This window comes from Maylandia zebra, linkage group LG1 (assembly GCF_041146795.1).
Source record: "Maylandia zebra isolate NMK-2024a linkage group LG1, Mzebra_GT3a, whole genome shotgun sequence".
NCBI lineage: Eukaryota > Metazoa > Chordata > Actinopteri > Cichliformes > Cichlidae > Maylandia > Maylandia zebra.
Genome location: NC_135167.1, coordinates 36,949,831 through 36,976,072, shown reverse-complemented (window position 1 = coordinate 36,976,072; position 26,242 = coordinate 36,949,831). Strand labels below are relative to the sequence as shown.

Sequence of the window (26,242 nt, the reverse complement as noted above, 5' to 3'; positions counted from 1 at the left end):
CCTCTCAGTAAGTTGTGTAGTCTCAGTGTCAGCTCGTGGGCCTCTGGTCACTGTCCTCTCATTGGTCAGTCACCAGATTTACTCCAATAAGCAGCAACACTGTTAGACTTTCCCACAGGTGAGTTGACGGCGCAGGCCTGTGCAGCACCCTCTTTGTACTGCACTGTCTGTTCAGGTTTCCATGTGCCATCACAACACACGACCACCGCCACACGTGTGCGTTTGGGGTCAGCTGTTCGGGTTCGTGGGAATGCCAGACGCCCTTCCACCTGACCTTAACCAGCATGTGATTCCTGCTTGTTTGCTGTACATGTGGCGTACACTCACCACCCCCTCCCCCCAGCCCGTGCAGCTGAGCGCAGTACGAACACCCTCTGTGGAGGTTGTGGAAGGCCGAGGCAGGCTGCAGTTTGATGCTTTGTGATTGTGAACGGCTCTGGTGAATTGCGGCTTGGTTGTGAACTAACAGCGGATGAAGCGCCTTGGATGACGAGTCGGGGCTGAGCTGCGGTCTGGACGGCTTTGACTGCTAACGTGCTGCTGTCGCAGCTGTGTAACAGGACTGAGCAGAAGGGCTGACGTTCTGTATTTTTTGCGACCTGCTTGCTTTTGCAAATCCCGCGAGACGTCTGAGATACGTAGACTCTTTCTGTTTTTGATATGGTGTCATGTTGTCTTGGCGTCCAGCATGGTTTTTTGCAACTTGCCTGGGTTGAAATACCACGGAGGCTGGCGGGAGTCCACACGGGGTTAGAGCCTGTACTGAAGCAGGAGCAGGATTTCAGAGCACTTTTTTTTTTTTAGGTGTAGTGATGGGTGGCGTTGGGGGCAGTGGTGTTGGGTGTCAGCTGAAGTGGTTCTGCCTGCTCTTCTTCTGACTCCCTGGGCAGACTCAGGGCTGATGGGCCTGCTGGCTTCCTATCTCTCTTCTGCCGCAGGCTTTGAAGGATGCTCCATGGTGCCCTCCATCTATCCTCTGGAGACGCTGCACAACTCACTGTCTCTGAAACAGGTTAGCGAGTTCCTCACCAGCGTGTGCCAGAACGCGGGGGATCCACACACTAGGACCACCAGAGGTAAGACACACAAACCGACACACTCCTGTTTGTATTTATAGACATCGTAGCCACACCTGACTACGCTCAGCCTGACCTGCGATCCCTCCGTCTCTTTGTAGCTTTGTCAGCCATGTTTGGTGCACACAGCCAGCCGTCAGTAGACTCGTACATCCCTCAAAGGGTCCTCTCTTCCTCCATCTCGCTCAGATCTCGTTCTGACAGGCCTCCTTGGTGTGAGTATCGCAGCACATCCTCCATCTCTCAGGATCTGACATTTCTAGGTTTCTCTGCTGTGTCACTTCCAGACGTTTGGGGATTATTTATGGAAGCCAAGTTGTCCCTTACAGCCTGTTTTAAACTAAGCTCACAGTTTATGTCTGTCTTTGTATTTATCTATTTTTGTGATAAATAAAGACTGCAGAACCCAGTGAACCGACCAGTGACCCACCCATGTGGGTTTTTCAGGGTCGATATACTTGGATTCAAATAAAACTTTAATCATTTGTGATGCATGTGAACAGCAAGGAGGAAATAGACTATTTAAAACTATAGAAATTGGTAGTATCAGTAGTAATGATATTTATATATTGAGCAATGAGTGTGACAGGAACAACAGATAAAAATTAGCATCCTTCTAAGTCTGCCCCTTTTACACGATGAACCTAAGTGTTCATGTTGCGTCTAATTTTCTTGGTCTTCATAATATTTAACTGTTTCTTTGTTTTTTTTACCACTTTCATGGCTTTATTAAAAAAACATATATTAAACGATTGTTATGACAATTGTGGTTTACCTGCAGTTGTTTTGGCTACTGGCTAACTTAGCCATTAGCGTAATTTTACCCTTTTGCTGTTTAATTTTATTTACACAACACCAACTCACAACAACAGTCGCCTCAAGGTGCTTTATACTGTAAGGTCGAGCCTACAATAATACATACAGAGAAAAACCCAACAATCATATGACCCCCTATGAGCAAGCAGTTTGGCGACAGTGGGAAGGAAAAACTCCCTTTTAACAGGAAGAAACCTCCGGCAGAACCAGGCTCAGGGAGGGGCGGGGCCATCTGCTGTGATTGGTTGGGGTGAGAGAAGGAAGACAGGATAAAGACATGCTGTGGAGGAGAGACAGAGATGTTAGCATAGCCTTAGCAACTGTAATCTGAAAACTGCTAAATACAAACCACAGCAGTCACCCAGGCTGATGAGGAGTGATCCCTAGAACCAGTGTGCACAGGCTTCCTCTGCAGATCAGACCTTCTTTTCTGTCCCTGCAGACAGCAGCGGTCCATCCAGTACCGTATCCAGCGCTGGGCCCTCCTCTCCCACCACGGCTGACACCTCCCCGAGGTTCAGCTTCAGCGATAAGATCTCCCTCACTCCTCAGAGCAGCGAGGAAACCCACTCATCTCAAAACCTTTCTGCTCAGCTGGCACCTGCGGTTGCGTCACCAGCCCACGAATCAACCGACTCTGCTGTTCCAAACCTCGCCGAAGTCCCTTTGACTCCAAATAACTCACCAGAAGATGATCCGGAGCCGTGTGCAGTCACCGACCAGAAGCCCGACAACCCTGCGCCACCGCTGGAGGTGGAAGAGGGGCCTTCGTTAGCTGCCGATCCCTCGGATCCCAGCCTCAGACCTCCATGCTCGGCTTTAGCTGAACTCTCTCTGGGTCGGATGGAGGGTTACTGCCTCCCGGGCTCCCTGCCTGTGCTGCTGGAGCTCAGAGAGAGCAGCAGCGAGGCAGGCTCCAGCTCCCAGACACCCCAGTCCCCAGAGGGGCCTGACGAATTCTTTGACACCCATGAGTCCATGGAGTTGTGGATGGACAGTCCAGAAAGCCTCCCACATCAAGAGACGCCCCTGGAGGCTGGACGCACTAACATGGGCGAGCCGTAGAGCAACACTGGGGCAACTGCTGTGGTTCCAGCATTCATCATTAATATGAACAGCGTAGTATTGAACTGAGCTACAACTATCCAGGCCTTCCCTTTTCTCTCTTGTGACTCTGATGAGTGATCTCGGGCAGCTCTGTGTTGGAGAATCAGATGACAGTGCCGTACATGCTGTTCATCGCCTGCTCGGCCCTCTGGTTCAGTCCATCCACAGGTGAAGATGGGACAGCTTGGAGAAGGTCAAGCTAAATAGAAAAGCTTTTTGTTACTGTCACTTGTTCGCTGTTATAAATGCCTTTGTTTGAATGATTGTAGACACGGGGTCTTAAATGTGCTATTAGGCTAAAAGCTTGAGCTAAATGAGGCTGAAAAGCTGCAGAAAATTGTCCAAGATGATTTTCTTTTTTTTCTTGATTTATTGTGACCATAAAGTTACTGATTAACGGAGCTTTAAATTGTGTTACGTGTGCTGGATGTATATCTACTCTCACAGTACCAGCTTTCAGGGCATGTTGGTGTGGCTAATGATCGTTAGCGATCAGCGAGCTTTCTGTTTGTTCCTCAGTACAGGAACTAAAAGATCAAACGCAGACTCTGAAAAATACAATCAGCAAATCTTCTGCTTTTCGTCAATCTGCAGCGTCCCTCCGGTGCCGGGCGTCCGTGGCACTGCATGTTTGATTTTTTAAAGAGGCTGAAGCTGAGTGGAAGTGTTCAGTCTCCGGGTCAAACCGTGTGTGCACTGCTTACTGCCAAAGTCCTCAAGCCTCATTACAAAGTTAATATAATCAGTAGGAAATGATAGAGGAAATATTTATTTTGAAACGGCATCTAAAAACAAAAGTCTGTATTTTTAATACCCACACATCGGATATGGAATTGTACCACAGCTACTGTGTATATTTGTGTTTTTGTAAAGTCACGACGTGATGCAGGAAGGATCCGAAAGCTAATCTTTTATGTCATCACTGAACAAACGGGAGGGGCATTTTACATTCTGTGTGCTTTTTAATGTGGCGACCAGTTATGTAGCAGCCGTGTGCGTGGAGGCAGGCGCACACGCTTGATTCAGGTAGTCGAGGATGCTGATGTGCAATTGCGTGTTCAATCAGTCCGGTTTCATGTTACATCACAAAGTACTGTGAGTACTGTGAAATCCATGACTGTGAGTTTGGGAAACTCTGACCTGTCTGTGTGTGCAGAATAAAAAACGTGACACCAGTGTGGCCCTGCTGTCTTCTTGAGCTCATGTTCTTTGTGCACGATGGGTTCATTTATGTCCTTCTGACTTACTTATAGCGTGCAGGTTCTATCCCTCAGATATAAGGACGTCATCTTTGCTTTCTGCAGCTTCCATTTCACTCCACACAGTCACATTGAAGCTGAAGTTGCATGTAGCCAAACTGTTGGGAGCAAAAGAGAATTAAATCTCCAAACTAACGACCACTCAGGAACGAGCTGTCCCAGCTTGGCAGTGGGGCGAGTGCCCCCAGAAGTTTATTCTCCATGGTCACTGATGCGTTCCCAGAACAATAATTGAAGCAACATGAAGCTGTCGGCGTATTGCAGAACAGAATGTGGTTGTGTGGATCATTCATGCAAATGGGGAACGAAGGCCGAATGCTCCAATCCAACAGAGGAGCTGCTGCACCATCAAAGATGGCGCTGGCACGGCTGGCAGCCTTAACCCAATTTCCCTCGGGATGAATGAAGTATGATCAATCAATCAAAAAAAAAGACCGATGCTGGTTGTGGTAAAAAGGTGTAATAGTGTTAGTGTTAGTAAATGCCTGTTAATTTAAATTGACTTGAGACAACCGGGGTGGCTTCGGCCCCCCAGCGACTGTAAACTGGATACCTAAGAAGATGCTTTCAATCTACTGCCAAGCCGTTATTCAAGGTGTTCAAGTTGATGTCAGGACTTGCAGGTTGTTCCACTCTAAACACAATGTTGTTTTCTTTATTATTTTTTTCTCTATGCATGGAGCACGTTGTAAATTAAAAAAAAAAAAAGTGGGGGAAGGTTCAGAGGCTCCAGCGCTCTCCAGGACTCTGAGTCTCTTCCTGAGAATAAATGAGCTCTGAAGTGTTCGCTAAGTAAATGTGTCAAAGGTAGATGTGTCCTGACACCTGGAGTTACCGTTCTCACAGTGTATGTTGTCACCGTGGAGGTCAGCGCTGTGAGTGATGAGCCGGAGAACAGAAGTGCAGAGGAACGTAGGCGATGGGGATATTTTATGAATGGAAAAATTTCATCTGCACCATTTCCAGGTGTTTGATGAACACACTCAGGTAAAGAGTAGCACGATTCTCTCTTAAATGTTTTCAAAAACGTCTTCTCTTTTCAGGAATACAAAGACCTCTCAGTCACCAAGTTCTGTTAATGTCCAGGGTTGCGATGTTCAGGTGATGTGTTAGAAAGTTCATGAAGTGAGGTGTATTTAAAGTCATTGTTGCGTTGCTGCCATTGTCTTTAGATTTTTCCTTTGGATTTCTGTTGAGAGTATTTTCAGCCCAATGAGTTTGGATAGAAAAGCGTATGAACTTCTTTAAGTTGCTTGAAGATGTTTCACCTCTCATCCGAGAAAAAGCTTCAAGCAACTTAAAGAAGTCCAAGCTCCTTAGACTACGATGACCTGGATGACTGAGAACCTTCACTGACTGTAGAAAGATGTTTTCTGCTCTCATTGGTTCAGCCCATCGGTCTTTGGCAAGTTGTTGCACCTCCGTCCTGGAAAGGACCCGATATTTTTTGAACATTAGATTTTCCTGAAGTCCTATATTCTAGGACCTAGAATATAGTTCCTCATGTATCCGCCTGCCTGCCTGTAACTGTTGTGTCTATCTATCCTCTAGCAGAGCCAGGACCAGAGCTAAGTGACTATATTTGGATGAAGTTATTAGCTCGGCACCCCGTTCAGTCAAACCAAAGCATTAAAAAGGAAAATCACCCAGTGTAAACTTGAAGGAGTGCTTCTGTATCAGCTGTTTTATATACGTCAACTTATCTTCTGACATTCATCACCATGCAAGGCCTGAAACATTAGTGATTTATTTAAAATTGTAGTTTACTCTGTGCTGCTCGAGGTTGGCTCCAAACGTCAGTCTATGTTACAATGGTAGTTAAAGTCTTACAGCCCAGTACAGGAGCAGTTCAGGCTTTAATGATAATTACTGGTGTCCCCGTTGGAGTCTGCTGGGCTTCATCCACTACTTCAAGTCGTTAAACTGGACCTTTTTCGGGTTTTGGATTATCTGACTAATACTATGACCTGCTGTGTGCTACAGACTTTTGTGTGAGTATAATTTGTCTGTTACTTGGTATTAATTAGCCTATATGTGTCTGCTGCACCTGTGCAGTTTAGTAATGCAGCTTTGCTAACTAGCATGCTAACTCCACACTTTCATTTGTAAGGTAACTTCTGCCTCCAAAAACAAGATTTGGACAAAATCCTGAAGTTTCCAAAACAAATGGGAACATCATGCTGTCTGTGGATTCACTGACCTTTGACAGGTCAGATATGACGGTTTACAGTTAACAGGCTTAGAGTAACCAGCTAGGCACAAATCTGCTTCAGAGGAGTACGTGGTTCTTTCCAGCTCCAAAGCAAAGGGAAACATCCACATCTATTGTTCCCTCTATTCTCCAGCCTGATCCTGTGACCCAGCGAGTGATGTCATTGCTGCATCCATTCATCAGCTTCTCACAGCGAGGATTGTCCTCCAGCTTCCGGCTGCTCCTTCCCCTAGGATGGTACCATCTTCAGACTCCACGGTGTCTGGGAATCACTGCCGTATCTGTTTGCTTTGTTTTGGTTGATAAATGGCTCCTATCACCAGTGGAGGGCCTTGGCACTCCAATCCAGCATACTTTGTGGCTCTTAAACTTTTTTTTTTTTTTTTTTTAAAGGGTTCATCAAGCAGAACGAAGCCCAGATTGTTCCAGTGTCTGGACCGCAGAGTGTCAAGATGAATCAACATAGCTAAATCCACACTAAGGCCACGAGGAAGGAAAAGTAGTCTATGAGTGGTTCATAAACTTAACCATTCATCACTTATAAAGGCATATAAAAGTGTAAAGCCTTAAACAAACGGACTCTATTTAATTAGAATATATTAGGATTTCTTTTAGCTTTTACAGTAACCAGTTTCCATGGCTCGCGGTTCTCACTGCTTTGCACCTGAGAGTTAGAAACCCTTTAACAGCACGTGGGGTGTATCATGTGGGGCATCACTGGATGAACCAAGGTTTTAATGGTTTGATTACGATGTGGTTGTTTCAGAAGCTGTGTCTGACATTAGTGGTGTTATCTGGTGGTTTCTACCCATTTTTACTGAGAGGGCAGCCAGAGCTGGTCCGCAAGCATGATTCAGACCGAAATAAAAGGTTTTGACAGGGCAGTCTGAAAGCTTTGTTCTCTGGTGATGAACTCTACTGATCCTCTGACCTTTTCTTATTGTGCCAAGATAACTAATTGTCAATACATTAATGTCTTCATAGAGGACGGCTCCCAATTATTGAAAAACATCTCCCCATAAACAAGCTGGACTGTCATGATCCCCAGAGGATAAACCATGGTAACGTTTCTATCAACATTGTAGTTTTTTTGTTTCAACATCAGGCTCGTTCAACCTTTAAATACCAACACTGCCGAAGTTCAGAGAATCCAAAATATACTTAATAGAATTTTTACCCCTCTGCAGTAAGAGGCTGAAGAATGAAGTGAGGTTGGAGTTTCACCCCATCCATGTAACTCCTGAAACTCTTGAACGAGTTCAAATCTGTGACCTCAAGGTGAGAGGTCAAGTTTTCTAAAAGTCTTCAATTCAGTTTTAATTATATAGCTCCAAATGATAAAGAAAACCCCAACAATCATATCACCACTTATGAGCAAGACCTTTGGTGACAGTGGGAAGGATAAACTCTCTTTTAACAGGAAGAAACTTGCAGCAGATCCAGGCTCAGGGAGGGGCGGGGCTAAAGACCCACTGTGGAAGAGAGCCAGTGATCAATAATTACTCATGATTAGATGCAGAGTGGTGTACGAACACATGTGAGTGTATGAAGAAAAAACACCCAGCAGACACAAAATGACAAGCCGACACATTTTCTTTCGGTAAATGATATTTTTATTGATCTTCACAACACTTTTCCCTTTCAACAATAAATCACTTTTCTATTTGACCTGTTTACGCGTTTAAAGAGAGATAAAGAGAATATTGCACTTAAAACAAGAGATGGAAGTAAAACCATGAAGCAGAAAAGGAGGGAGGAAACAATCACGAGGCTTTCCTTACAGCACAGTGCCTCCTCAGTACCAGGCAGCTTAGCTTCTTAACTAGCATAATTTAAAATAGCATCTCTATGTTAAGTCAGGTTTGTTTTCAGCTATTACGATACAGGAGAACTCAGAAGGAAGGTACACATGCACGCACAAGCAGGGCTCACTGGAAACCAACAGTCTTTATGATTTATGAGTCGTTCCACTGCAGATAAGTATGAATGCCACAGATACTGACTTTTTTAACTTTTGTTTTTTTGCACATGAAAATAGAGCAGTTAGCTGTGTGTGTGTTAAGCTTTGACTGAGAGAAATGTGAGTAACAGGAAGTCCACTATAGATAAAAATATAGTGACGTGAGCGAACTGAGTCCCTCGTGTCTGGCAGTCTGAGTGGTTTGCTTATATGTGAGTAGTGCGTGATTATAATATTCCTTTACCGCAGGAATGTCAGTGTCACTGAATGACCCGGCAGCGCAAAGAGTTAACAGGAAAGTTTACCCTAGTCAGCTGTAGGCTAAATGTAATTATACATAAAATTATATATAACCCTCGACTCCATATCTTTGTCACTTCTGTAAGTTGTTTGTTGACAGAATGGCAGTCAGACTGTGTCCTGTCATTCAAAGAAAGAAACCGCTGACTTTAGCCTGCACACAGCTGATGTGATGTATTTCAGGCTACGGTGAGGCCGATCTGGCGAGTGTGACTCGGGTGTACGGTACGATGCGCAGCAAAAACCAAGGCAACCCGGATATCGAAGTCCTCCACGGAGAACGTAAAGGTAATCTGCATCTTCACATTCAAAGTAAATATGAGCCAATGACGCCAGCGTCTGTCGAACACGCGTCACTAGCTGAGCCGAGGAGACATAGAGGGGAAAATCTGCGTTTTCGTTGCGGATCATAAAGTAGCAACCCTGGTGAGGCCTGTTGGTCCTTACATCTGTTTGATTGTTGGTTTAGTTCCTGGTTAAAATCTATTAAATTGCCCCAAAAAGTATCAAAATATAGAAATCATCATCGATAATACTCGACCAAATCACATCTACGTCTAATATTAAGGTAATGAAGTGCTATCCAAAAATGACCACCAAGCTATGGCCGGAAAAAATTTAATACAAAATCAAATGCAACAAGTTGATTGTGGCTAAATTCAACAAAAAATAAAGAAATTGCACAATTTATGATGGCGAATTAATAAAACAAGTCCAGTTGAAGTCTAGCACACTCCTTTGTGTTTCTTTGAGTGGCAGCTGAAATACTGATTGGGTGCTTTGAAAGGTGCCGTTTTACCCTCACTATGTACAACTCTGACCTTTTGTGCGCTGACAAGAAAACATCAGAGGAGCCAGCGATGTATCGCACACAGGCGTGCCTAACATTTCTACCATCACTTTCTCTTCCCTTCCAGCACAGCAGGACAGAAAGGCACATGTGGGCGACCGTCAACCAGGCGAACGCGCAATCTCTCCTTACAACCACATGTTCCTATCGTTGTAATGGAATACATTCTTTAACACAACCTTTGTATCGACACAGCAACAGGTATGAGGTTACTCTACTCTAATGAGTGCTATTTTCTGTATGTAAAGATATAAATATGTAAATACCAAAGATCAGATGATTCTTTTTAAACTACATCATGACCTCCACCTACAGCTCTCTATGTGACCTCTGTGACGATATGTTGACTGGAAATACACCAAAGACTACAGAAACAAACGCAGACAACTGATTTCTCAAATTCACTGTAGGAAAAACAGTCACTGAGAAACTGGAACAAGTGGTTTTCACTTTGAAAGGACTTTAGAAAGAGCACAAGTCACTACAAGACAGATTATCTTTGAGTATGAGCGTCCCTATAGCTACAGCAAATATACTGAAAAGCCCGAGTGGACCTCTGGGTTTCTGTTTCTCTACGTCAGCGGGAGCCCCGAAGAGACGGAAATGGAAACACAGAGGAAATTCATCACAAACTCTGTTGTGTGGTGATTTACACACTGCCTAACAGTAAGGAAGGGAATCAAACGGAAATGAAAATGCCAAATGAACAAATGTGGAGCTAGCGTCTGTGGCGACCCGCCCGTGAATAACGGAGCAGCTGAAAATATCGTAGATCTTCTCCGATACCACAAACGTGATTTGTTTGACTTGCTTGTTGTTGGCTTTAATTGTGCTTCAATTAGAACCTATTCTAAGTATTGTTTTGACAATACAAAGGGGCAAAAATCACTGCGTTATATAAAATAAGGAAAAAATCTGGTTAAGGGACAGAAAATAAAACTCTTCCCTTCACACGACAAAGTATTAAGATTGCAGTGAACAATTAAAAAAAAACGACTCTGTTATACAAATGGTGATAGCCACAACAACCCTAGAAATAAATAAAAATCTAGAAAACAGAGACAGTTACCCAGATCTGTTTCACACAAATGGACTCAAATACAAATAACTGGGGCAGATACATGTTTGCATATCGGGCTATAGAGAAGAGTAAATAAAAACCGATGTACACTGGGGAGGCCAGTAGGAGAGGAGAGAGGAGACAAACGCTGGATCTTAAAACTCGATCTTGCAAGCTGGGAAAGACTCATCCTGCATGACAACGGTGCTGCTGGAGGCCAGAACCATGATGTTGAGCTCCTGCTGCCTCTCGTGCGTCTGCTGGTACCATTCACGTGTCACCTCAGTGTCGTGGGTGGGGATGAGCGTCACCTGAGAGGGAAACACAAAGGAAAGTGCGGAGATGTAGTCACCAGAACTGAGAGTACCTAGAAGATTTTTAAACTTGTTACACTTTGAAGGATTGTGTTTTTGCTTTGATGCGGTGAGTGCGGTCTAGTTTTAGCAGTACTTGCTATAATGTGAAGTTGCGGTCAAAAGTTTGTAAACACTTATCGTAGACATTAATAATGTCTTGGTAATTTGGGGCTTCTTTGAACTGTTCTTTTTCAAGTGTGGAGTGATTGTGCAGCACGCATCTGCAATGACTTTAACAAACAGGAGTTGGGTGGATGTTTGAACGGTCCTCATGGCACAGGCCTGGGTACCATCGTTAGAGGATTGGGTCTGTGCCAACAAACTAACTTGTTTAAGGCCACGTCCACACTAATACATTTTGGTTTGAAAACGCATCTTTTTCTCTCCGGTTTTGGCGTTCCGTCCACACTGTGATGGCGGACGGCATCGTACAGCATTTGTTTTGTTTGCTCTCAAGCCCTATTAAAGATTAATATCAGTATGTACATGTTCCAGATAAAACTCGGCACTTTTCCTCGACATTTTGCCGCGACGTCTCAAAGAGCCGGAAAATAAACAAACGTCAGACGGAAAAGACACAGGTCAATCATCGTACTTTTCACGCATACGCAGCACAGCAACGTAGCGTTTTCAGTGTGGATGAACAAGATTGAAAACGATAGTGTGGACGCGGAGTGTTTTTAGATGAAACTGCAGTTTTCCAATTTATCCGGATTAGTGTCAACGTAGCCTAAATAAGCTCTACCAATTCTGCCAGGACAACTGATCGAATATTCAGTCAGGATTATGCCCTGAGCTTGCTGGTGTCTACCAAAACCACTGAGTCAGGAAGCAACTTGCTGAGAAGTAACCAAATATTAGTGTGAGTGTATATGTACTTTTTACCCTCAGCTAACCCAATTATTCTTCTTTAAATGTATTAGAGATTATTAAAGATGTACTGCTGCACCATTCTTCAAACCTGGAAAGACAACAGTGCAAACAAATCAATAAAAGCTTGTAATTACCATGACGTTCATGCCAAGTTTTGACCACAATTGTACAAATTCATGACGTATGTTTACACTCATATAGCTCAGTGATGTCACTTAAGCTGGCAAATGTAATTGTTTTAACCTATTTATGAAGCTAGCAGCTGTAGTAGTATTCAGCTGTCCTAACAGACCGCATATAAAACATGGCCAAAGCCACCGGAGTTGAGCGTTTTGGTTTGGAAGGACAAAGAGGTAAATGACTCTGATGTCTGATTGTTCATGTTACCCGACAGGAAGTGAATGCAACCGCTGAACAGCAGGATCACGGAGAATATGCTGGCTATCTAGTTTTCGGCCTAGCGCAGATTGTTGTTGTCACCTCTTTGGCTCTGACAGCAATCAGAGATTGTTAAATGTCTGTAGACATCAAACAGGTTTCTGGCACAAAAGAACACTGGCTGATGTCCAACTTAAGGAAATTTGGGCTTAGTGGAAAACAAAAGCATCACCAGCTGCACACCTCAGTACGTAGGTCGAGTAAGAGATTGAGGTGGTCAATAAATGCCACCACAAACCTTTGAGATTTAAAAGTGAAAATTATTGTGTTTATATTTTTTTATCAAGTCGATAACCCCAGTATTAACCTTAACCTAGCTCTACATGTTGGAGGTCAGGAAAAAAAGAATAGTTTCTTCTGTGTGTCAATTAGAAAGATTATATTCTTTGTTCCCTAATTGCCAGAACTTAATAGAGAACAATGTATTAAAAACTAACCCTAGGTTAGAGTCAGGGTTAGGGTCATCAGTGATGACTTAAATCGATGGGTTAAAACACACGTAAATAATACCTGTAGGTTTGATCCCCACTGAGCTTTGCCGTCCAACAGTGCATCAAGGACTCCTCGGCTCGGTTCGCCGCTCGCTGCATCGTTGCCACTCACCACATAGTATGCAGAACGAATGCGTTTGAAAAACTCTTGGTCCACATTCTTGGCACTGCAGTGGTTGGGAATGTAAGTCAGATCCACATAAATGGGTTGGCCGGGAGCAGCCACAGAGCCTGACTTCTGAGAACCTGTGTGGGTAAAGAAGGCCAAACCATTGTTCCCTTTTGTGTTGTGTAAAGAGTTAGGATGTTATGTTTTCAATGACATTTGCTCACCTGAACTGCTTTTGACACCATTAGTCAGCCCTTTGCCAGGGTTGTAGCTTGACCTGGACAGGTCGTCATCTTTGGAGCCCTGTCCATCTGAAAGACGAGACATCCGCGAACTCTTGTCGGCCTCCTTCTTTTTCAGCGAAGCACTACGAGGAGACTGCGTCTGTTTGACAGGCATAGGAGACCGCTTGCGCCTAGCTGGTGATCCTGATTTGGTTTTGCCTGCAGTCTTCTTTAAGCTCTTAGTTTTTGGCTCTTTCTTCAGGGAGCCGTTGTCTAAAGAGTCGGGATCCACCATGCAAACGTCTGGCCGTGGGGGGTGTGGGGAAGGATCCATGAGGGGAGCAGGAGAAGGATCGTGGCTCCTCCTGGAGTTAAAGTGGTGGCTGCCTCCTCCTAGGGCAGCTTTATCAACTGGCATGTAGTCAGCATCCTCATCTGAGTCCATGTTGCCTTCAACAGTAGCTGAAGGGTATTCTTCACTGCCCGGGGGTGCATCCGAATCTGACTGGGAGGCCAGAGACTCGCTGACCGAGGTGGGTGGAGTGTCCTCCGTGGCCAAGCCTAATCCTGCTGACATCCCACCAGTTTGGTGCAGAGAACTGCTGTCCCTGCTGTGGGATTGGTGTTGATGGGCGTGTTTGTGAGCCCTTCTCTTGACTGAGAGGTCGTGCTCGTCACCCTCTTGCGACTGATCACTTCTGCGGCCTTGCTCCTCATCGTCCTCGTCACTGGAGAGTTGCCGCATGCAAGGGTTGATGAAGGAAGGTGAGAGGTCTTCTTTGCGTTGCCTGTACTCAGAAGACGAATATCCGGGAGAGGAGCGGCTCGTATAGGAGGAGGTGGCTCCTATGGGTGCATCCCGATCGCTGTCGTCATCGTCGTCCTCGTCATCCTGCCCTCCCCGGCTGCACTCCTCCCCGTAGAACGGTGAACGGAACGGCTGATCAGTTGAGGAGAGTGAGAGCGGACGGGCAGGATGCTCTGGCTCCATCTCGCACTCTTCTTCAAACTCATCATCGTGACGGTAATGAGGGGGAGAGTCTCCTGGCACCATTCCCATCTGGGATTTTGGCATTTCCCACTCATAGGAGCTCCTTACATAACCTGCTGCTCCCTCGTGTGACACCAGCTTGGCTGAGCCTAAAGCTGCACCAGTTACTGCTGCTGCAGGTGGGAGCATGGAACTCGTGCTGACCTCCGTGGGCCCGTTCACTGTGTCAGGCTTGCTGGTCTGAAGCGTTGAGGGAGTGTAGGAGCCAAGAACATCTGGAAGCGCATCTCCTGGCTTTTCAGCGATGGGTGGAGCAACAGGCTTGTCAGAAAATAAAAGGCTACTAGCCAGGCCACTAGAAGGAGACCTCCGAGTCATCTCACGCATATACGCTTCCTCGTCCTCTTCTTCGCTGCTTTCGGTCTCCTCAAAGTAATGTTTGCCTTCTATGTCTGGCCGAGGCGAGGACGTGACGCCAAACAGAGCAGCACTAGCTGCCTCCTTGTCCTTGGAGAGCTCTGAAAGTTGAGAGAATGGTGACGCTGCTGTGGCCCCAAATCCAACAGCTGTGTCCAGCTGGGACCCTTCAGACCACTCAGGCTTAGAAAAACACTCAGGTTGAGAGACTTTATCTGTTAGTCCACCTGATGAAGTCATGTGCTCCTTCTTGTCATCAGTAAAGGTACTGGACGAGAGGGAGGGGAATGATTTAACCTCTTCAAAAGGACTGAGAGGTGAGAAGCGGGCCAAACTGGAGGTAGTCTCAGCTGCACTCGTAGCCGTAATTTGTTTCTCAGTCACTTCTAAATAGTCATCTTTTGCGACAGCGGAGCTGGAGAATGGAGAATCCGTAATGGGCGAGTGTTCATCTTTGAAGGAGGAGTACTCAAAGAGAGGCTCGGCTGAGGCAGGTGTCTCCAGCTCCTCTCCGAACTGACGGCTGGTGGACAGAGACCCCGAGGTGGAGGAGGAGTAGCTGTAGGCCGAAGAGGAGGAGAACCCAGGGGCAGCGGTGGTTGTGGTGTACTGGAAGCTTGTGTCCAATGATCTCTTACTCAGAAGATCTGGTGTCTTTTGTTTCTCAAAATCAGAATCAGCTCTGTCGTTCTGGTAATAGTTGCCGTCTGTTGATTTCAAGGTGAAGTTCTCTCTTGCTTTGTCTGAGCTTTGACTGGGCACAAACGTCTCCTTCTCGTCACTTCCGCTGCTGTATTCAAATCCTAATGAGTAGCTAGAGAAACCTGCAGCCCCTAAATCCAGTGGTTTTCCGGTTAGCGATGACGAGTCGGCCTTGGTTTTATCTTCGACAGTTGTGAGGGAGCTCGAACTGCTTCCTGTAATAACTGGCTTCCCCTGACCGCTGTTACCATATCCAGCCATGGAAACCATGAACTCAGGCTTGTCTTGGCCAAGCGTTTCACTGACCGGACTTTTCACTTCCTTTTCAGATTTCTCTTTGGCACCTTTCTCAATATCAGAATCAACAGCACCTTCATCCTCTTCCTCCTCCTCTTCGTCATCTTCCTCTTCTTCGTCGTCATCAACAATATCATCATCATAGTCCTCCTCGTCTCTCGCCGTTAGCTTTCGCATATCAATCTCCAAGCACGCACCTTTCTCGTTGTAGGCCGAGGCAGCTAGCTTGTCTACACCCGACGCTGAGGCCTCTGTGCTGTCAGTCGGGACTCTGACGTCCTTTTCTGATGACAAAGAAGTGGTCCATGCCTCAGGTCTGTCAGCCATTGAAGGGAATCGACTACTTTCACTGTGTTTAGATGTCTCCTTTTCTTTCACCTCTTTTTCGAATTGAGCTGTAGCTGGAGTGCTCTTGGAGTCTAGCCACGATAAGGACTCCTTTCCATAAGAAACAGCAAATCCCTCGTTTTCTGACATCTTATCCCTGACTGTGAAGGGAGGCTCATGTTTTAGCAGATCTGCGCTGTCCTTTGCTACGTCTTTCTCCACCTTAAGGACCTCTAAGGACTCCTGACGAAATGAGTCAGAGTCAATTGAGCTTGTCTTGCTGTCGTAAATGTCACTATAAGAGAACGTTTTGCCGTGCACATAGGGAGTGTCCTGTCTTACATATGAGGCCTTTACTTTACCCTCCTTCTCGGGAAACTCGTACAGGTTGAACTGAACACTTTTTTCAGGCTCTTTAATAGTGATATCTGCTTTTTCTGCGCTGTCTTTTGTAATGTCAGCTTCGGCGCGATCACTCAAAACAGGCTGAGACCCTACCCTAACTGGAAAGTCGTCATCTTTTTCATCTTTGTTCGAATACGTCACGTGAGGTTTGGGTTTCTCCTCTGTGGCAAAGGCCACATTTGTTTTGCCTGAGCTCACAACTTCCTTTTGAGTTCCTGCAGATTTTGCATCAAAACTAAAGTCATCATCTAAGAAGCAACCCTCTTTGGCCTCCATAAGCTTTGCCTTGACGGTAGGCTGTAGATCCTTTTTGGCATAATAATCGTCATCCTCCTCCTCCTCAGATTCTTCAGATGCTTCAAACATGGTCTTGTCACCTGACACACCAATGAAGGAGGTATTGTCTGAGATGGTGACTGATTTCTCTGTTTTCTGGATGTCAGCTTTCGTGCTGGTCACTGCCTCGTCTCTGTCTTCTGTCCTAAAGGGCTTCTCCTCCGTTGGAGAGTAGCCGCTGCTGGTAGGCACAGACTGTGTGGGTGATGCAAGTTTCATGGTGCTATCGTCCGGACTTAGGCATCTTTCCTCACTCTCCTGCCTGGAGTGGGACTCTAGCCCTGGGGAGAATGATGAAGGAGGGGGTGATACAGGCTTTATTTCAACACCAGTCTTAAATCCCTCTGCAATGAAGAGGTTTTCTTTGACAGACTGTGAGGGTGAGTACTGTGTAGTGGAGAAGGGAGGAGGAGAAAAAGTGGACGAGGGCGATTTCTCCTTCTCCTGGAGCATCATGGAGGCTGCATGTTCGTAGCCCTCTTGAAGTTTACCCAGAGGGATGTCAACGTTTGGGGTCTGGTCCTCATCCTCATCCTCGTCATCATCTTCTTCATCCTGGACTGATGGGACATTCACTTCACCCTCGATCTCAGGGATGTGGGGCTGATACTCATCAGAGGAAGGAGACTTAAAACACTTGTCATCCTCTAGAGAGGAGGTGGGTGAGATGGTTCCTGCTGAGTGGAGATAGTCCTTCCCTTGGGCAGTCTCTGCACGTGAGGGGATGCTGTTGATGGTATCCAGCAGGAGAGAGTTCCGCCCAGCCTCCTCGGTCTGGGGCGCTGTCACGGAGGCAACGGACTGGTCTTCAGCTACAGATGTGGCAAAGGATGACAGTTTGTCATATTCTGTGATGGATGTGGCTGAGGAGATGTGCTCCTCTTCAGCAAGAGGAGCAGCAATGATGGTGGGGTAAGGTGCAAGCTCAGGTTCGGGACCTCCCATAAAGGCTTTGGGTTTGACATCGGCAACGTCAGATATAGCGGAACTCTTCATCTCCTTTATACCGTGCATCGAATCAAAGGTGCCGGGAACGTCGGGAACAGAGATGTCATAAGAGCCCACATCATAGTGCAGCTGTGGAATCCTGTCCTCGGTATCCTCATGGATCTCCTCATCAGAGATGGTCTGTTCAGTCTCAGAGTATCCGGGTATGGTTTCATCTTGGATAAAAGAGAACTGCTCTGAGGCAGAGGCTGCTATTGCCTGTGCAGTTGGTAACGGTTTTTGCGATGGCTTGGTGTCCCACTCCTTTGCTTTTTCCTTTTTCACCTCCTCAGTTTTATACTTCAGGACCTCATCGTCTTCTGTCCCTTCAAGGTCAGCTTTCTCGATTACATCGCCCTCTTCCTCTGAGCTCTCGCTCTTCTTCGATCTATCTTTTACATCATCCTTTATGGAGTATTTATCATATTTTTCCATTTTCTCCTCTTCGTACTTTTTATTGGAACCATCATCGCCGTAGTTCTTCTTTTGAGTAGCCGCCACCACCTGTTCTTCCTGTTTGACTGGAGATTTGGGCAAAGCAGACTTTGTCTCAGTGGTTGAGGCTGTGACTTTTTCCTCAGGGAAAACTAAGGAAGAAACTTTAGCGTCAGAGTGCACTGTTAGCTCAGGCATGACATCGTTCTGGATCGGTTCTGTCTTGTGTTTGGACAGCTCCTCTTGTTTCAATGCCTCAAAGTCCTCAGTGAGGTCTTCGGGTGAGGACACAATGGATCTGTCAGCCAGAGCTGCTGCCTCAACCTCTTCAGGCACATTCTTTAAAACTGGTTTTTTCTCATTCACTTCCTCCTTCACTGCTTTATTTTTGTCGCTTTTAGGTTTAGCCTGAGTCTTGGCCTTGTGCAAAGTTTTCCTCACCTCAGGGGTTAATGGTTTCAGGTCTGGTTTTGTGATTTTTCTCAGTTCAGGTTTACTTGGATCTTTCTTTTTGTCCTCCTTGGCTTTGCTTTCTTTCTTCTCCTCCTTTCGTATGTTCTCGTCTTTCTTTACCTCGCGTTTCTCTTTCTTCATTTCTTTTTTCTCTTTGTCTTTTTTCTCATCCATCTTTGATGCTTTCTCTTGCTTGGCAGCTTTTTCCTTTGATATTTTCTTTTTTTCCATCTTGTTAACTCCAGGGGCTACTTCACTGTTTTTCTGTTGCTTGGTGGCTTTTAGACTTTCACTTTTGGGTTTCTTCTCTTCTTTCTTTTCAGCCTTATTTTCTTTGCCGGTATCGCTCTTTGACTCTTCCTCCGGTCCACTGGCTTCTTTCTTAGTTGTTTTCGAATGTGGTTTGGGCGAAGATTTCAGACTCTCTTTGCTATCAGTTCTTGATCTTATTTTGGTCTGTTTTATGATGGGAGGTGGTGCGCCAGATGATATGTCTTTTTGGGTAGCCACTGGGTATCGCAGAAAGTCCAGGTGCTTTAGTTTCTCTAGGCCTTCAAATATTTTATTCTGTGGTGCATTTCCTGGGAAAAGCACACGGACTATCTTTTCTGTTGGATGATGAGGAATCCACACGATGAGAGCTGTGACTGACGTTAAATAGGGGACCGATATTTCTCCTTCTTTTCCGTTCGGCATCATGATCCCTGTCTTGGCCTTGCTGTTTCCGGCCCATTTCTGCATTAGAAACTGCATCTCTTTGCTTTCTTTTACGGGGTTTAGAACATACATGTCTAACTTTCCCACACCTAGCTTGTGGAACAGTGTGATAGGTTCAATCGTGTTGCTTACTACCCTATGAAGAGGCTCTGGTGTGATGCCAAGCTTGTTGAGGTACTGCAGTGTCAGAGATGCTTCCTCAATGCTTCGCTTTACCTTAAGGGTGGACTCGGGCATCCGCAGCTTCTCCGGGACATTGAAAAACACTATCCCGAGCTCGGGGGAAATAAGGTTCTTCATCCAGTCACCGCTGCTGCTGGAGCCAGAGTCTTGGTTCCTCTCTTCCTCCTGCTCAGCAATCTTTCGCTGGAACAGCCCATTGATGCCAGGGAGGTTATCTGCGCCAATATGGGTAAGCAGGACAGAGTCGATCCTGTCCAGGTGCCGAACCAGCTTCCAGAAGCAGGACTTCCGCTCAGACCCACCGTCCACCAGGATGTTGAATCCATTGACAGCAAACAGAGCAGAGTCTCCCCTGCCTCCAGGGAAGATGTAGCAGCAGGGTTTGGACAGCTTCAGAAACCCACCGGAGGTTGGGGGCTCCAGAAGGTCAAAGGGTGATGGCACATCCACTGTCTCTGCAACATACTCTGTAAACTCTGTGACTCCGTCCATGTTGGGGAGGTGGGGTTCGGGGTTCAGGCGGTATTCCAGAAGATTTAGGAGTGACTGCTGCTCCTGGCTTTGGCCCAGGGAGGTCCAGCCCCCTTCTCCCTGACAGGAAACGGTAAGCTTCGACGGTTGCTCAGAAGAGGCCCTGGACAGGACTTCAATCACCTTCAATCAAACACAGGAAGAGGGAAACATGACCCAAAATCATTTTTATAGTTCCACGTTGATCTATACACGCATACACTGAAACAAAGTATTTAGAGTGAACGCACGTGCAGCTTACTTCAGGGTTGGAGATGATGTCGGAGAAATGTTGCCAGGTGAAGGCTCCACTTTGCAGTTGGATGTCACCACCTTGCTCAGAGCTCTGGCCGCTCAGGATCAGCAACTTATTTGCAGCAGAGTCGGTGATCAGTGAGCGAGTCTAGGCAGAGGATAGTAATACGACTGTAACAACAACTGATATATTTAGAATACTATATCATCAATAATCTACCAGAAATACAAACAAAATAGTCAAATGGCAGCACATAAGGATGATGAAAAATCTTTCAGTACCCAAACATGTGATGGACTGATTCAAAGCTGCAGACATCCAAACACTTATAGGATCATTTTATCCCACATGTACCTGCAATTCCAACTTTCTGTGTGTGAAAAGCAGCTAATCAGACACGGGGGGGGAAAGGAAAGCTAGCCTTAAAGGGACAGGACCTAAAACGGCACCTTTAGGATGAACTGAAAGGGTGTGTCACGGCCTAGCCTGTACCAGAAACACAATCTACTTGTGCACAAAAGGCTCCTTGTTTTCTTTTTCTTTCATAAGTAACGGATAGCCAGATGACTGCTGTGCTCCTGGACTACCAGGGCCAACTGCTGCTGATAAGCAAAGGAAAGAAAAATGCTTTACAGATGTTTGTTAAGCAATTCAGGCAGGACGATTACAAAGTAATTAAATGTTCTTTATTTTCTTAATAAATGGATATTTTTCTTTTTGTGAATAATTGATATAAAATATATTCAATATTATTCCTTTTTGTCTATGGAGCTAACAAGTCATCATACAAAGCTGCTTAAATGTAGAACAGAGTAGCCTACATGGAGCTGGAAATGAGTAAAATAGCTGCAGTTTGTCCTCTGTGTGATGAATGGAACGCTAAATATGTCCAATCAAAATAGCTGCTCTAACAAAATGAGTTTAAGAAAAAAAGGTCAGTCAGGCTGCAAAAACTCCTGCTCCTTTTTACAAATCTAAATATAGCAGTTTAAAAATGAGCGCCTGTCACTTAACACCCAAAATAGAATGTTTGAAAAAGTATTTTCTATTTCTGCGACAAACAGGACCCATTTTAGGCACATTTAAAGTCTCGATTTAGTCATAAGTAGCTGAGAAGCTGAGATTCCGGAGGCCTAAGGAAAATGATTAAAAGGAGAATAAACACACAAAACTGTGAGTTTCTTGGGCAGCTTGAGGGACCAGCTGTTTCAGTCCTGTAGATGTAGACTTGGCAGTAGTTCCACATTGATCTACAGATGCAAGTTACTCGTGAAGGACTAATTAAATGTTTATAGTGACTAATTAAAGCTATGAGGTCGACCTGTGTAAACAAAACTAGTATGAAAGTTGTTATCTGCAGTCAAAGACAGATAACATGAACACACTGTCTGTGACTCACACTGTGGTCCTTCAGCTGACAAAGTGTACTGATGCTAATCAGAGAAGCCTGGGACAGGCATGGACCTCCAACTCTGGGATCCCTGGTGAACAGCAGGTATTGCTACGGTCTTCATAAGACAAACTGAGTTCAGATCACATTGAACACTTTGGCCCAGAACTCCTCAGTGTGACTTAAATGAAAAAACTTTTCCAAATAGGAACCAAACACTTTGATCATCGCCACGCACTCGTTTCCTGTATGCTCTCTGAATGTGACTCACCTCTGAAACAGCAGTTTCCTCTGATGGGTTCACCAACACAACTGTCTGGAGGACATCACTCTGATACTGGAGAATTCTCTGGCCTGCAGGAACAGATACATAAAAACTTAAAAGGTCTTCTGATGACCAGGCGGGAACAAGAAGCAAACCATCAGCTGATTAAAGCCAAACAGATTAGAATTTCTGGTACAGTACAAATGCAGAGTCTCACATGTACCTCTGTCAAGTAAATATTAGGACTGTAGAGCATCCGTAACTCTGGATGATAAGCATGGCAATGCAAGTTAATATTTAAGAGCATTTCCATGTATTTATTTAGTTTTAAACTTTATACTGACACCATCATTAAACAAAACAAAACCAACATAACAGGACAAAACAAAATAGACAAAACAAAATAAAACAAACAACCCGGCTCAAGAATACAAATAAATAAATGGAAAATCCAGACACTTTGATTATGAGATACAATTAACAATACACATATGTAAAATAGCAGTGACATGCTTGCATTATACCAGGGCCTGTGAGAAAATAGCAGAAATATCCAAACCGGCATACGCCATAAATGGGTCCCATATTTTATTAAACTTTTTGTCCCTACTATGTAACTTGCATATTAAGAAATCTAGTGACATATATTCCAGTACCGTCCGGTGCCACTGACTCTTAGATGGGGCCGTATCCGTGATCCAGTTCAAAAGGACACATTTCCTTGCACAGAATGTAAACAGTGCGTAGAGCTGCTTTCCAAACTTCCCCCTGATTGTGTCGTTTGCCACTCAAAGTAGCATACACAATCGGTTGCATTCAGTGTCAGTGGTGAAGATCTTATCCAGTTCACACTTTATGACAAACCAAAATTGTTGTATTTTCCGGCAGGACCATAGACAGTGCGTGAGGTTGCCCACCTCTATTTTACATTTAGGGCTAGGGATGGGTACCGGTATCCGGTGCCATGATGGCACCGGTTCTGACATAAACGGTAGTAACCAGACCGAAAAGCAGCGCACATTTCAGTGCTTTATTTCGGTGCTTTTTTTTCCTGAGCTGTGATACACTTTAGATTCTAGCCAATCATTTTACGTTTCCGAGGATAGTAGGCGGGGCCAGGTACGTACGTTCTTTTAGAGCAGAGCTACAGATTAAAAATGACCAAGGCAAAGCGGTCAAAAGTCTGGCTGTACTTCACAGCAAAATATGCAAACTCAGCAGCAACAAGTGCTTTAAGCTGATACTGTGATACTGTCAAAGGAGGTAACACCTCAAATCCGATGAAACACCTGGCGACGCATAGCGTTTTTTTAAAAGCCGAGAAATGCGCCGTATTTGATAGCTTGCTGCGAGACCTCACACTGTGCACATCTACTGTGGGTGGGTTGCCTGTTATCGGACCCGGAGTTAGCAACATCCCCCAAAAACACGAAGAGGAGAGTCCTGGCCCCTAGCCCTGCCAGTGTAGCAGAAATGATGACGGATGATGACGGCAGCAGCAGCCGTTCTTCTCTGCGTGAGTAGCTTAATGTTGTTCGTGTAATTTACGTTGAGTAGGCTAACCACGTTATTACATTAATGCATGTAAGGTGAACTAGCAAACATCATCATAGCTACATGCGGCTGTCTTCTTGTTTGATGGCAGATACTCCCTTCACCCTGGCCAAAAAGGCTAAAATGACCAAAGAAAAAGTGGAAAACAGTTAAACATGAGAGGTTTTTGGACAAAGTTTGTTTTTTCCATTGATTAAGCACTGCTTCCAGCCAAGAGTGATGCCATAAATCCCCTATAGCTGCAGAAAAGGCTAACATTGTTATCTTTTTACAAAAAAACCCAGCTGAACATGAGAGGTTTTTGGACCAATTTTGTGTTCTCCATTCTTTAAGCACCGGTTTAAGCACTGGCACCGTTTCAAAAGTACCGGTTTGGCACCGGTATCGGATAAAACCTAAACGATACCCATCCCTATTTAGGGCACAGCGGAGAAAGGTCTGAATTGTATTTATGGCGTTGAGAAGGTGAAATGCGAGCGCTGTGTAAAATTTTAATTTGGATTGCCTTTACTTTATTACAGACGCTCAGAGATTTAGCATTCTCCCAGACTTCGTCCCATACCTCGTCACTAATCTTTATATGTAATTCCTTTTCCCAAATAAGTTGTGTCCATGACCCCAAATTCTGTTAACAGGCCATAACAAATTTTTATAGAGGTTCTAAGATTTGGCTGAAATATCTGCTTTTCACAGTTAGAGACGGTTTGATTAGTAAGTATTGTTGTAGCCCTTTGGATGTGGTCCCTCACTTGTAAATAAGTCCTATGAATGTTGTATTTATCGATTAGCTGGTCAAAGGACATAAAAGTTAGACCCGTCCATTCAGTCAGAAAAGGTAGAAATACCATTCGCAGCCCAGTTCCAAAAGCCGGGGTCGGTGGTTCCAGGCAAAAAGAGAGGATAATCGGATAACGGAGTGAAAAGAGATGTTAGGTGAGACCTTCCTTCTAGTTTTTGAACCATTCGCCAAGCTCTAACAGTAGATAATGTAAGTAGGTTGCTACAGAACATCCTTAAGGTCTTGAGTTTTCCCACAAAAAGCAAATTTTTCAAAGGGAAGCTGGACATAGAGCTCTCAATATCCAACCAGACAGGAGAAGGCTGTTGTACCCAATCGGCAGCTATACGCATATGGGTGCTCAGCTGATACTTCCTTATATCTGGGAAATCAAAGCCCCCCTTTGAGGATGGAAGACATAACGTGGATATTTTAAGACGAGGTTTCCTCCCTGCCCAAACAAAGGAGCTAAACCAGCCATTTAGAGTTTGGATAGTTTTGTGTGGGAAGAGGGTCGGCACCATCTGTATTGGGTAAAGTAGCCTGGGTATAATGTTCATTTTCAGAAGAGCGATACGACCGAGCCAGGACTTTACCCCCCTATTGTAAAGTTACTTTTATACATCTGGTCGAAGGCGGGTGTGACCCTAATTCCCAGATACGTAAAGTCCTGTGGGGACCAAGTGAAGGGAAATGAAGACGGGGCCCGGTTTTTGTTTCAGACTGCCCAATGGCATTGCTTAATTTTATCGTTTTATATTAATTTTATAATTAATTTTATAGCCTGAGATTTCACTAAACTTATTAATAGTTTCAACCAGAGAGGGGATTGATGATTCCAGCCGAGTCAACACAACAAGTACATCATCAGCGTATCTTGTGCTGTCTTTGTCCTATGGATAGACCATGTATGTCTGCCTGAGCTCGTACTGCCTCTGCCAGTGGCTCTAAGGCAAAGAGCAAAGGGGAGCGGGGACAGCCTTGTCTGGTTCCCTTCAGTATCTGGAAGTTGGAGGACCGAAACCTGTTTGTGAGAACTGCAGAGCAGGAATTGTTATAAAGTAACTTAATCCAGTTTTATAAAGTTTCCACTGAAACCGAATTGGTGTAGTGTAAAAAGTCAGGTAAGACCATTCGACACAGTCAAATGCTTTCTCGGCATCAAGGGAAATCACCACACCAGGGCCCTATTTCAGGAAGCCAGTTTAGTGCAAACTCTGAGTAAGTATACCCTGAGTTAACGAAAACTCTGGGTTTTCGGTTTCACAAAGCGAGTTTAGATTAATTCCGAGTGAGTTACTATGACGACACACTCCGTGAAGCTAACCTGCCCCCTAGCAGGTTTACTTCAACTAACCCTGACTTTCTCCGCCTCTTTGTCGGAAACCTGACTGTAGGAAGTGTCAGACATGGCGTGCTCCTTCCTTGAAGAGCCAGTAGATGTTGAAGCCCAAATTCTCCACAGAGCTCTCCGCCGGGAGAGAGTGATTAGAGCGCATTTTATCATTTCCTGATGATTTCCTGTGTGAACGTTACCGTTTTTCAGCACAATCTATAATTGATTTGAATAACATCCTCAGGCCTAATATTGCTCATGTGACACATCGCGGACATCCTCTCAGTTCTGTACATATTATTTGTATTGCACTTCGGTTTTTTGCAAACGGGAGCTTTCTGTATAATATTGGTGACGCTGAGCACGTTTCCAAGGCTACCGTCTGTCGGGCAGTCAGGAATGTTACAGTTGCACTGAAACGTCTCCTGTACTCGTTTGTGGTGTTCCCCGGTCATAGACCCACACGATTTATCAAAGAGGGATTCCACAAAATTGCAGGTATCAGGATGAACGAAACTTAATTCATGATGTGGTGATATTTGAACTACTACTTAAATTTTACATTTATTCTCACGGTTCCCAGGCGTGATTGGCTGTATAGATGGCACTCACATTCCAATCATTGCTCCTTCAGTAAATGAAGGAGACTATGTGAACAGGAAGTCTTTCCACAGCATTAATGTACAGGTACATAGCTCCCTGTAGCATTTCAAACTAACAAATTATTTCATTATCATAATGGATGCTAATTTGTGTTCTCTGCACTGTGAAG

The 26,242-nt window shown here is 45.0% G+C and overlaps 2 protein-coding genes across 13 annotated transcripts in view; one reads left to right on the top strand and one right to left on the bottom strand.

Annotated features, from left to right (window-relative positions):
- ppip5k1a (diphosphoinositol pentakisphosphate kinase 1a) overlaps positions 1-4,174 on the top strand; it is a 30,150-nt gene extending 25,976 nt beyond the window's left edge. For all 10 annotated transcript variants that reach the window (XM_012923318.3, XM_012923316.3, XM_012923313.3 and 7 more), the window contains 3 exons: positions 939-1,076; positions 1,178-1,291; positions 2,335-4,174. In XM_012923318.3, coding sequence (XP_012778772.1) covers positions 939-1,076; positions 1,178-1,291; positions 2,335-2,957 — 875 coding nt within the window. In that variant the 3' untranslated portion in view covers positions 2,958-4,174. The remainder of the gene's footprint in view (positions 1-938; positions 1,077-1,177; positions 1,292-2,334) is intronic.
- A 3,887-nt stretch (positions 4,175-8,061) lies between these two features.
- The window catches only part of map1aa (microtubule-associated protein 1Aa), a 64,155-nt gene continuing 45,974 nt past the window's right edge, over positions 8,062-26,242 (bottom strand). For 2 of the 3 annotated variants that reach the window (XM_004566370.5, XM_004566371.5), the window contains 5 exons: positions 21,809-21,891; positions 20,154-20,294; positions 13,132-20,035; positions 12,818-13,044; positions 8,062-10,951 (listed from right to left, as the gene is read on the bottom strand). In XM_004566370.5, the coding sequence (XP_004566427.3) occupies positions 10,796-10,951; positions 12,818-13,044; positions 13,132-20,035; positions 20,154-20,294; positions 21,809-21,891 (7,511 nt within the window). In that variant the 3' untranslated portion in view covers positions 8,062-10,795. Of the gene's footprint in view, positions 10,952-12,817; positions 13,045-13,131; positions 20,036-20,142; positions 20,295-21,808; positions 21,892-26,242 lie in introns of those variants that run through there. The other variant, XM_012923325.3, reaches the window with a different exon arrangement.